General features: G+C 36.8%; 1 protein-coding gene across 1 annotated transcript; it reads right to left on the reverse strand.

Annotated features, from left to right (window-relative positions):
- Positions 1-8,923: 8,923 nt before the first annotated feature.
- On the reverse strand, positions 8,924-9,796 carry LOC127096548 (F-box protein CPR1-like). The gene has a single exon (XM_051035103.1). The coding sequence runs from the start codon at positions 9,794-9,796 to the stop codon at positions 8,924-8,926; it is 873 nt and encodes a 290-aa protein (XP_050891060.1).
- Positions 9,797-13,419: the final 3,623 nt, after the last annotated feature.

Consider the following 13,419-nt stretch of genomic DNA (forward strand, 5'->3'; position numbering starts at 1 on the left):
AGCGTCTACCATTTCCTTCTACGCTCCCCACTGAGTTAGATCCTCGTGGAGGACGGTTGTTTCAGTTCTCTCCCTGCCTGGTCCCTATTGAGTTTTTTCCTCATTAGGATGAGTCTTGTTCCAGTCTGCCCTTTTGGATCGATCCTAAATTGGCTCCCCGTTGACTGTTTCTTGTACTTCCCTGGGGCATAAATGAATAGTTGCTCACTAACCGACGCTCGTTCATCTTATCCTCAGCGGAATTTGTGGGCCTCTACCTACGAACCGGTAGTTGTAAGTCCTATCTTTGTGGTTTTCTACCTACTAACTGGTAGTTGTAAAATCCCACTTTCATCCCCTAGCAGAGGTAACCTTTGTGGTTCATTCTGGTTGTTGGAGGATTTTGCGGTCTTCTACCTTCTACCCGGTAGTTGTAAATCCTTTTTTCTCACTCCGTCCCTCAACGGATTTTCTGGCCTCTACCTACAAACCGGTAGTTGTAAGTCCTATCTTTGTGGTTTTCTACCTACTAACCGGTAGATGTAATCCCCTCTTTGCAGTTATCAGTACCCGGTTTGCGGTATTGATAGTCTTGTCCCCTCTGGATACTTGCCTTGATCAAGCAGTATTGTCCCCAGTAGGGTCTTCCCCTTCCTTTTGGATAATTGCTCCGAGTAAGCAATTCTATCCTGGGTGGGTCCTCTTTCATTCACCATTTGCTGGTAATGTTTGTAGTTTACCCTTTTGATTGGTCATCTTTGCATACCTAGTCTGGTACCCCGATGCCTTTCTTTTCGGTCGTTTATCCATTTACCAACCTACAATCCGGTTATGGATAATCTTCCATGCGAGTGTATTATCTATGTTTTGACGGCTATAGGTAATATATCTCATGCACTCTCTGGTCAGTCTTTTGATTGTTTTCTCCAGCAGAGTAAGATTCGTATTCCTCGTGGAATCGGATGTCCATCCTTTAACAAGTTTGCTTGCGCTCTCTTCAGGATGATGTCGGTCGTTTATCCACTTAACAACCTACAACCCAGTTATGGATAATCTTCCATGCGAGTATATTATCTACGTTTTGACGGTTATAGATAATATGTCTCATGCGCTCTTGGGTCGAAGTCGTCCTCCCCAGTCGAGTAAGATTCGTATTCCTTGTGGAATCGAATGTCCTTCCTTTAACAAGACTGCTTTCCTAGCCCTCTTCAGGATGTTGAGTGTTTTGGAACACAAACCAATTCACATTTGGTCGGTCACCCGTCTCGTACCTACAACCCGGTATCCTTGGTGTTCCTTCCTATTTGCTCGCTGTCGTGACCTTGTTCCCCAGTGAGATCTCCTGCAAGTGTTTATCCTTGTCCGGACATGTAGATGTCAGTATTCTGTCAGCACCCGCGTGTGTTATTTCTTTGGTGTCGGTAAACACCATCTTCCGGTGATTTCCCAATCATGCGTAAGTGTCTGGTCTTCTTTGGTGTCAGTAAACACCATCTTTCGCTGATTTCCCAGTCATGCGTAAGTGTCTGGTATTCTTTTGATGTCTGTAAACATCATCTTTCGATGTTCGTAACGTCGTCCTCCTTCCCTAGTAAAGAGATTCCTCCTCTCCGTTGGTGTCGATAAACATCGAGTTTTTCCCATGCGTCCGTTGGCGTCTAGTTGATATCTTTCCCCACAGGGTCGTCCCCCAATTGATCCTCCTCTCCGTTGGTGTCGATAAACGTCGAGTTTTTCCCGATCATCCGTTGATGATTTGGTTGTGTTCATTATCCCCAGAAGATTTCTCCTCTCCGTTGGTGTCGATAAACGTCGAGTTTTTCCCATGCGTCCGTTGACGTATAGTTTCTTATTCCTCACAGATCATTTGGTAATACCAGATGACTCCCCTCAGAGATTCCTCCTCTCCGTTGGTGTCGATAAACGTCGAGTTTTTCCTATTCGTCCTATGACGTCTAGTTGTACCCTTCCCCATGCGGATTTACCTCTCCGTTGGTTTCGATAAACGTTGAGTTTTTCTCATTCGTCCGATGACGTCTGATTGTATACCCTATTCCCAGTCATTCATTAATGTCTGGTTGATTTCCCAGCCAGAATCCCCAGTAGACGTCCTATTTGGTGTCCAGTTGTGGTCTCCCCTTCGTCCGATGACGTCTGGTCGAGTTTTCCTGGTCGTCCCAGTTGATCCTCCTTCTCCGTTGGTGTCGATAAACATTGAGTCTCCCATTTCGTCCATTGACGTCTGGTCGAGTTTTCCTGGTCGTCCCAGTTGATTCTCCTTCTCCGTTGGTGTCGATAAACATCGAGCTTCTCCCTTTCGTCCGTTGACGTCTGGTCGAGTCTTTCCATTCATCCATTGATGTGTGGCTACCTCTCCGTTGGTCTTGGTAAACGTCGAGTTTTTCCTGGTCGTCCCCAGTAGAATTTTTCCTGGTCGTCCCCAGTTGACCTACCTCTCCGTTGGTTTCGGTAAACGTTGAGTTTTTCCCACTACGTCCGCTGACGTATGGTTGTGCCCTTTTCTGGTCGTCCCCAGTAGAGTTGATTTACCTCTCCGTTGGTCTTGGTAAACGTTGAGTTTTTCCTAGTTGTCCGTTGGCATCTAGTTGTGATCTCTGTTTCCATTCATCGTCGTTGTGATGTCTGAAGGTGGTTGTGCCCATGGAAGAGAAAAGTCTATACCAGAAACAGAAAAAGATTCCCAGCATTGTGCAAATTTCTACGGTTCTTGGTATTCAATCCCTGTTTACCCTGAAAGTCTGATAGTCGTTGCTCTCATCCGTTCGGGTTCCCAGTTGATTGAATAGGGGCAGCTGTAGCACCTCAAATTTTCACCCTACCTTTTGTACATTAATTTCATATTAGGTCATTAACATAATATGGTCCATTGCATAGCATTGCATAGCCATTTGCCCAAGTGCAAGCCATTCTGAAGAATTAGGTCAAACTGGTTAGGAGATCAGGTCGAGCAAGCAAGCAAGTGCCATTTCCATTGAGACAAAGCCCTAGGGATAATTTATCAAGTTCATATGGTCTAAGGATCATTGTGAAGTGATTTGGCCAAAGGTTGGATGATCAAAGCTCAACAGTCAAGCTGAATTTCTTCAGAAACCCTTAAAAGTCAACTGTGGTCAACTGTGCCTGATTTTATGGATTGGAACGTGTGAGATGGTTTGAAAGGCCTCATTCATGTCCATATAAGTCTCATTTTACATATCAAAGACCAAGGTTGAAGATTTGGAGGTCAGACAAAAAGTTTCCAAAAATAGCAGGTGACCTGTAATTTCAACTGCCCAAAATGGAAAGTTTTTCTCCTCAAAATTACTTCATCATACAAGCTTCAAATGGAATTTTGTCCAACATGAAAGTTGAATATCTTGATCTCACCATTCCAAAAAGTCCAAGAACTTGAAATTCCCATGTGTGGTTGGCAAGATATGGTCCATTCATTTTCAGAAAATGCCTAAATTCAAAGTGCCATAACTTTCACATGGAAAGGCCAATTTGGTTGATTTTTCTTTGAGCAAACCACATTTCATATGAAATTTCATGGTGCATCATTACATTCCATCAAAAATCATCATTGCAAAATGGCATTTTTCAAGTGAACTCATTTGCATTTTTGGTGTGAAATAGTGATTTTCAAAATTACAAGCCATATGCACTTGGGACCTTTTCCAACACATCCAAAATGACATTTAGAACTTGCTTGAACTGATTTTACACTGTTACATTGGCTGCATAAGAAAAAGGGCATTTTGGCCAAAATCATAAAAATGTGCATTACACTAATCATTCCAATTTGCCTAATTGAGATTAACAAGTGGATTAGTGTGAGGTATAAAGTCTTAATTGTAACAGAAATGGATAATGACATTTCATTTTTTCAGATCCAAAGGAAAAATCTCAAAATTCTCTCAATTTTCTCCACTTTCACATACACTATTTTTCATCATTTCATCAAGAATTCATCAATACTTGTGCTGTTTCTTTGTTGATTCTTCATCTGCAGGTCTTTTGTGAGTTCTGTTTGTGGTAATTTGAGGAAGAATCGTGCCAAAAATCACTGTTGCAACCTTGAGTTCATCAATGGCAGCTGGCCAATTCTTCATGATCGTGCCTTGCTGAGCTAAACAATTACCTCCACTCATCTCCTACATCAATATACTCCATCTGTTTTCACAATTCCAAGCAAAACAAGCACGGATTCCACAGCTGCACCTCAAGAAGGTTGGAATTCAAACTCTTTAATTCTTGCAATTTCCATGTGGTTTAGGTAGTGCCTTTGACATAGAGTAGAATGAAGCTTGAATCGTGCAATTTCGTTGGATATCCATGGAGAAATCTTGAATTAAAGTTTGTGTGCCAAAACTATTTTCAATTGGATCTTTTTGTGTGTGGAGTTCTGGATGATTTCATGGCCATATTTGTGATGTACGTTGCATGCTGATTCCAACCATATATAGTTTGTACATTTTCGTGCCAGTTTGTTCTTGACGAATTCTGGAGATGATGAACACGATGAAGTTCTTGAGATTTCTGGAAAAAGCGCGTGTTAGATCTTGTTTGCCACGGCCTGAATTTGAATTCGTGTTTCCCTCCGGATCGGACCAATCACGTGTTGCCATGCAGTTTAATGGAGCGCAGCGTTTTGGCCCTGGCTGTGAAGAATTACAAAAATGCCATTCGCTGTTTATTTAATTCATTAATTCATTTTAAAACTTAAATAATTATTTCATTTTCACAATAAACTTCAAAAAATCATAATCAATTCATTTTTTATCCAAATTGAGTGGGAATTTTTGCATCCATCTCCAAATTTTATCTAGTTTTTTTTAGGTATGATAATGAAAGTTGTGCCTGGTGAGTTTTTGGTTTTGCCTAATGATCTTTGACATGTATGCATTATATGTATGTTTTGCCATATTGATCATGAAATCTTGATGCATTATCCAAAATGAATGAAATTTCACATGCTTGTTTTTGACTCTTCCCTGGTGATTTTGATGTATAGTTTGCTAATTTTGAGTTCCTGGTTAGAGAGATATGATGTGTTTAAGTTGAGTGTGACAATATGTGTCACACTATGTTATGCTGTGTTCATGAATTTTGTTGCCATGCCTATGCTTTGCCAATTGCTCTCAAATATTGTATGTGATATCTTGTATATGTCTAGTTTTGCCATGATTTTTTGTAGGAATTGTTGATCCATTTCCTATTTGATTGGGATTTTTGCTTGCTGTTTAGACATTTTAGGGTTTTGCTTGGGTGATTACCTTACATGCTATGTGAACTGCTCATACCTTACCATATGAAGATGAAATTTGATGGAGTGATTCCTAACATTTTTGAGTTCACTTTGGCTTTGGTCCCATTCATTTCTTAGTTGTTCTCACTGTTTTACATTTGCTTGAAGTTGGTGTGCCTTTGGTGACCTAGTTTGGATTGATTTTTGCATGTCCTGACTTGTTGAATTTAATTTACTTACTTCCTCTTGTCCAAATAGCATGACATTTGACATGAAGCTCATTGAATGTGTTCTCTTTATACTGGAATTTTTGTGGAATTTATTGAGCTTTTTTGGTATTTGTTTGAGTGTGATCATTCTGTTTGCTCATATGTGGTTCACACTTGCATAGTTTGACTTAAATTGTGCATGAAATGAATTTGGTGCATAGTTTTGATGTGAGACCAATTGGATTCTCTTCTTAATAGTTTAATCTTGATTTTGGATAAGTTTCATGTTCTGTTTTGATGATTTGATTTCATTTTGGCCCTAGTCTTGGACTAGTGGTTTGTGATCTCACTTTTGAGTTGTGTTTCAGGTTAATAGCACAAATGGCCCATGCTTAATGATGTGCTTCCATTGGAGTTGACTTGTGACTTGTGTATAGCTAATTTTGACTTTGTTTTGCAGGGTTTGATATTTGAGTTTGGGCCTTAAGGGCTTGCACTTTGGTGCATTGGCTTGTGTTTGTCTGTATATAATTAATTGTGAACCATTTGTTGTTTAATTCTGTGATTGGTATACTAATTGTATTTGATTAATTTCAGGTACATTAGTTGCTAATATTGCTTTGCTTTGCTTGATAAGCAATTTGCACTGAGGTATAACATTCTTGTCTCCATGTAGTCTGGAAGACCTGGCCTGTTACTTGGCCAGGCACCTGTCTGAAGTCCTCCTTTAGAGGAGATGTTTGTGATTGTTTATTTTTGTCCCCAAGCAGGAAAAGTCCTTGATTAAGGCAATTGGCGGATAAAAGACATAAGCAATCTATCTCCCGCTCTTCTGTTGAGTCATCCCTCTGCTCACACCACTGTGTTGATGCATTGGGATACAAACCCAAGATCTTGTACAATGTACAGTTGTGTCATAGTCTTAAGTGTAGAAGGGTTCCTCCTTTCTGGACCCACACTTCTTTGTCTGAAGCTCTCCCTGACCAGGGATAAGAGCTGTGAAGTCTTATCTTCACTCTCCTTTCATCAGCTTCACCTTGGCTCTCAATGTCAAGGTTAAGAGCTAACCTCACCCCTGTACAGATGACTTGCTCTTGCAGTCTTACCCTTTGATTGAGCCCCATTTGTGTGCATATAGTGTGTGCTACTTGTGAATGCTTGATTTGCTGTTTGCTTGTGTTGAATAGGATAGGCTTGCTTCCTGTGCAAGTTAGCTAGAAACCTTGACTTAGGGATAATCTTGCATGATAACATCTAGGCTCGAGTTAGTCTCCCTAGTTGTGTCTCCCTCTGGTCTCTGGTTAGGCTAATCATGTGTCCCTCCGTAGGGGAACTACGTCGCCCTGATCCTCATACCAGATGAGGTACGTAGGCAGGAGATAACAGATCTCTCTGGGCGCCTGTGTCTTTGTTTTGTCTTGTTGTGTGCTTGGAAGCTGATGTAAGTCCATCGAGTGGCATTCGGGTTCCAGTGTGGTTTTGTTTGGTTCGGATGCTGATATAAGTCCAACGATTGGCATTCGGATTCCACATTTGCCTTTGTCTGTTGTGTTTTGTGTGCGTGTTAGCCGAGCTACGGAGGCTCTGATTCTCCTTAGTCCAAGGAGATACGTATGCATAGGATACGATATCCTAGCGAGCATGTGTCGTTTCCCCAGTCCGAACTACTTTGACTCTGATGTCTATGCCTGATAGACTAAGTAGGCCCAGGATGCGATATCCTGCCGAGTCAGTCTTGTTTGTTTTCTCGTGTCTCTTTCAGCCAGTTGTGTGTGTGTAAGCAGTGTTTTTAGCAACCATTTTCCTTCCTATTGTGCGTGGATCCCGTCGAGTACGACGGATGCGTAGGGGTGCTAATACCTTCCCTTCGCATAACCGACTCCCGATCCCACTCTCTTTGGTCGCGAGACCATGTCTTTTCCAGGTTTACTTCGAGCGTTTCCTTTCCCTCTTTTAGGATAAATAACGCACGGTGGCGGCTCTGTTGTTCTTGTTTCCCGTCGGTTTTTCGCGTAATGCGACACCTCGGTCTTCAAAGTCTTGACACAATTCCTCAGAATTTGGTCTTCAGAGTCTTCAGATCTTGTTCTTCATAAGCTTCAGAACTTGAGCGGAGAATCTTGAAGGCTGACAATCCTCCAGAGACTATTCAATCAGAGTCATATTCATAAGCTTTAGCACAAACAATCATCAAAACCGTTGTCTAAGAGCTTTCTAGAACTCAACAACCTCTTGTAGAGCACTTGTATCTCTTCAGAGTCAGAGTGTGTTGATTCCAGAATTTGATGACGTCATACGTCAGTTCTTCAGAGTCAGAACATGTTAGCAAAAGCTACACACTAGATAAAAACCATTAGTGTAGAAAATTATTCTCTAAGAAACAATGCATTATTATCATTAAAACTAAAGGCCAGATGCATAACCAAATATTTGTAGGATCAAGCGCTTACCACTGCGCTAAAAGCAATTGCTGTTAGTGAGGGTGCAACTTTATTTCCTTATAGTATGAGCCCTCAGGGGCTGCACCTAAAGCGAGGTTTGTAAGCTCCCTCTAAGCGCCATGGGTTGGGACGTTAAGCCCATTCGAATCCCTAAGGGTGACGCTAGATTTATTTATCCAACAATCTCTCCCCCAGTGTCAGCCGGGGGGATTCGAATCCATGACCAAGCTCTAATACCACTTGTATGATCAAGCGCTTACCACTGCGCTAAAAGCAATTGCTGTTAGTGAGGGTGCAACTTTATTTCCCTATAGTATGAGCCCTCAGGGGCTGCACCTAAAGCGAGGTTTGTAAGCTTCCTCTAAGCGCCATGGGTTGGGATGTTAAGCCCATTCATCTTGTGGCAAGTTATTTTCATGGAAATTATAATTATAATGATGATGTAATATATATTGCTTCCGTATAGATATACTAAATAAAAAGGAAGCAACTATGAATGATTTATCTATTATGAAAGACATTAATTAGTGTTTATTTATCTATTTTACAACCGATTAATTAGTGTTTATTTATCTATATTGAAAGCTCTTATTTTTCTTTTAAAAACAGTTGAATAACCATCGATAGTTATATTGGTACCCATTTCCATACCGTAAAATCAACACAAGGAGTAATGGATTTTAAAGATGAAAACAGTGACATGCAAAATACACACATTGTTTTCATATAGAGATATGCATCAGTATCATGAAAAGTTACACAATGTTTATTCCTAAAACTCAAGTATATATGTTATGGTCTTCACTACCTGCATTTCAGCATATTCACGCTCTTAAAAATGAAATAGAGACATAATCAGTTTGCAAATTAAAAAAGAGTATACAATTCTTACAAATGAAATAGAGACATAATCAATTTGCAAATTAAAATTAAATTCATAAAACAAGATCCATATCACCAACTGTCTTCTTAAATTGTCAAATACATGATATAATAATTATGAATTTCTGAAGTTGACAAATCACTTTGTATACATGGTAAAAATCCTAATAACCATAGCAATATACCTCCGGGTGAAAATAAAAAGAGAAAAAAAAACTAGTTACTTGATCCTCCAATCGAAAGAAGGCTTTCCTTGTAAAGTCCGGTATAACAACAATAATCTTCTCCTTAACCAACCAATAAGATGCACCATTCATGTACAATTCCTCCCCATTAAATGGGTTACCAACACACCATTGAGCCATATCATCCATGTGGAGTATCTTCCAAGAATTATTTCTTAGACTATATATCTCAAAAAAGGAGAAATACATTATACCTTGTGGTGGAGGAGAATCAGGATCATAGTCATTACAGCTATCAAATGTTACATATTGAATCACCTTAAAGTCATCTCTTACTTGGTCATAACCAAACCCATGAAAGTCATGAAACACGCCAAGGCGAGGGTGTTTTGGTACAAGCTCATCGGGGCTAGGAGGAATGACAACGAATTCTTCGATAGCTGGGTTCCACAATACATATTTGACCTTATTAGAACCTCCCTTTACATTCTTTGTCCCGATACAAAAAACATCCTCTTGAAATGGAGGTGGCAAAATTAATTTGATTCTACTATCGAGCAAATGCAATTCAGGATGGTAACGATTAGCACAATCACGTTTAAATATGAGGAGATATGTACGATGATCCTCGGAATTGCTATGAGATATGAAATGGTTGCGGAACATATTGATGAAATGAGAATTTTCAAATAAAATGGACCATGATTTGCGTACGCAACCAAAACGCTTCAATGATTTAACGGGGAGTTTCGAAAGAACATGGAAGGCAACATCATCGTCAATATACTTTCTGCTAACCTTTGAATCAGACCACTTGTTGAATGGCAGTGATAGCTTCTGCTGATAATCCATGAATGAGTTGAACGGTGATGATTTCTTATGTTGATAATCCGTGGTCGAGTTTAACGGCGGTGATTACTTCTACAAATAATCTGTGGTCAAGTTGAACGACGGTGATTGCTTCTGCAAATAATCCATGGTCGAGTTGAACGGTGGTGATAGCTTCGGCTGATTCCGCTTACAAAGAGAGGAAATTTCTTCAATTCATCGATACCGTTGTTGCTTGTGTTTTCTTCTTGTGTTATATATATATATATATATATATATCTATATATATATATATATATATATATATATATATATATATATATATATATATATATATATATATATATAAATTTACTCAAATGACCTATTTTTTCAAAAAATTCTCAAAAGCCAATTTTTTTTAGTAATTTGCTTTTGAATACAATTATTTTTATGTTTAATGATTCTATGAATACAACAACTCTTTTTTTTGAAAATTTGGAGCCCGGTTAATTTAACTTTTAAATATTATTATTATAATGAAATAAAATTTTATGGAAAAATAATTAAAAAAAATTCATAAAAGATTTAAATGTAAATTAAGTTCAAATAGTTTTTAAAATGCTAATTTAAATATTTTCTTATTTTATTAAAACTTATTTTGGATTTTAATATTTTTTTAAAATTATTTAATTTTGAAGTCATTTCAAATCATTTTTCATAAATATCATTTTTGAGATACAATTTTTAGTCTTTAAATTTTTAGTCTATATTATAATATATCAAAACTAGTCTTTAAATTTAGAAAAAATAAATATAAATAAAATTTATAATATTTTGAAAATCAATTTCATAAAATTTATTTTTGAAAATACAAAAAAATAAAAATAATTAGAGCTAAAACAGACCCTTCATTTGATTTAGATTTTGTGAAAAATCATTCTAAAATGTAAATCAAACTGAATATTATTCATTGATTCTGATTTTTTATCTTTAAATTTTAATTAAATGAATTAATATTCAAACTAAATAAACTCATTGTACCTCTATTATAGTAAGTATATATTTAAATTAATTTTGGTAAAAACAAATCAAACAACCTGATTATAAAAATTATTTTTAAGGAAAAAGAGCAAATATTTTTTAATAAAAGATAATGAGTTTAGTGGATGTCCACGGTCTATATATATTTTATAAAATTAATTTTTTAATTATAATTTTTAATATAAACTTTTGCCTTAAGAACACAAGTTAGCATTAATTTTTTTTTATATAATCTCTCAATAAAAAATCACTAATCTATTAAATTATTTAATTTTGTTATAAATAATAACATAATTTGATGAGATCCGCACCTTGTCATTGAATAATGGTATAAAATTATTTTTTATTATGAGTAATTATATATATATATATATATATATTAGAATTATTTTTTAGAATTTCCAGTGATATGTAGGAAATTTTGAAATTGGCGGTAATTAACTAATTTTTTGCTTTTTTTTTTTCATTTTGCAGTGAAGTTTAAGGGAAAAGACCACACCATTGCAGGCATGCCCACAGATAGAGAGACATCCCAGACTAGGGCTGCTGAGGCAGAGTCTTTTCATTTACGGGTTAGACGAGTAGTTTTAACCGGTTCATATTGGAAATGGTTGGCTGAGTAGGGGCAGATATGTGCATCCCGTAGCACCCGATAACGAGAGAAGTGGTGTCATTCAGAAGCTGGAACTCTATTGGAGGTGTAACACCACTGAAGTACACTTCTTCCTTAATCAAAAATTGACGAAGGGACATTTTGAGATGTTTTTCTCAACAACAAATGACCTTTATTTATACAACTTTAAATTCATTCTTGACCATACAAAACGGTCGGTATAATCATAGTCGTCCAAAACTGTCTTCAAAATCGTAACCGTTGGAAATCTTATAAAATTGCACTAATGGAAATTTCATATTGGTTGAAATTTTCGGTATAACATAATACTTTTTAAAAATACCTGTAAAAATTTCAAGCGTACCGATTTTTTTTTAAAATTCTAGCATTAATTCATACCCGAAATTCTGAATACACTACTAGTTAATTGTACCAGAATTTTGAAATTAGTTTCGAAAATTTTGTATGCAAATTTAATTCAAATTTCGAGCATGGGAACTTTTAAAATTATGAAATTAAGTGGGATTCCAGGTATAAAAGAGTGGATGACATGTTAAATCCTCCTTCCTTTGTCATAAAGGTAAGGCATAACTGCCCATTAACTCTACAACATTGACCAAAACGAGCGTATATAAACACTTCTCGCCTAAAAAAAATGGGACTCTAAATCATCATACATATCTTTTAAAACCCTAAAGAGTATCACATTCACAACAACCATAATACACGACTGGCATAACAGTCTTATTGCTATCAAGCATCGTCAGTCACTAGTGTAGCGGTAAAATTTTTGAGTTTAAGTTATTGATTAACTTAACACATAAAGCAAGAGTCGTCATCGCACATTTATTATTTCCAAAAGAAAAAGGGAAAAAGTACGAACAAAACCCAAAGAAAATTAAAATAAAAAACTAATAAAAAGAGATAAGGGTCCGAGGGTTAGTTATTCAAAGCGAATGTATGAGCATCCTAAACATCTATGGTACTCCATGGGAACATCTTTGAAAATAATCACATTTTAGTTTTTAAAAAGGTGTTGTTTGAAAAATATTGGAGGGATGGGAAAAGAAATAGTTTTCTTAATTTTTGTGTTTGCCAAGACTTTTGAAGTCTCATGCCTACGTACCAACAAAGTGTAATGGAGGATCAAAACCACATAGTTCATGGTAAAAGTAACAAAGATGTTTGTTTTCATTCATTTTACTGAAAAGATATTTTGTCATTTTAATGAGAATACTCAACTAGTCATCCACAAGTATGAGAACTTTGCATCAACATGAGAAGAGCTCTAACTTGGATAGAGATCCTTAAGTATGCCAATAACTCTCTTAGATGGAAAAGAATTATCGTCAATACTATGGGGATAGGAGAATTATATCTCAACTATGGAATTGACTCATGTCTAAACATCAAAGTTTTAAAATGAAAAGTGCACAAATGGGCACAAAATAATTTGAATTAGTTATACATTTTCTTAAGTATTTTGAAATTTGTTTGAACATGCTTAAGATGGATTAACTTTTATTAGAAAAAATGTATTGAAAATCACTTGACAAAGGTCAAGGTTTATTAAGAAAGTGGTTCAAGTTTGAAAACAAGTAGATTTTGAAAAGAGGGAGAATATTTGAAAATTAAAGAAAGATGGGAGAAGAAGAGACTACCCTAGAGCATAAAATAAAATCTAAGGAGGAAAGATCTAACCAAGAAATAGCAAGCTTTATGACATAAGTCAAGCAGGAATTCCCTCCTTTGGATTAAGCCTCAAGCAAGTCAAATAAGCAAAGAATAATTAATGTATCAGATGAAATCAAAATAACCAAGTCAAGTCTTCACAGAGAAATCCAAAGTCAAAGGTATCAGGTGAATCCCAAGGTCTCACATCACAATCTCCCAAAGCAAAGGTCAAATTCCTAACTCTAAGTCCATAACTCCATAACAATTCTAAGGATAGTAACCTCTAGTCCATAAAATCAAGAGAACCAATTTTTTTAGGGGTTTTCATTTTTATTAG

Source organism: Lathyrus oleraceus, chromosome 6, assembly GCF_024323335.1.
Source record: "Lathyrus oleraceus cultivar Zhongwan6 chromosome 6, CAAS_Psat_ZW6_1.0, whole genome shotgun sequence".
Lineage (NCBI taxonomy): Eukaryota > Viridiplantae > Streptophyta > Magnoliopsida > Fabales > Fabaceae > Lathyrus > Lathyrus oleraceus.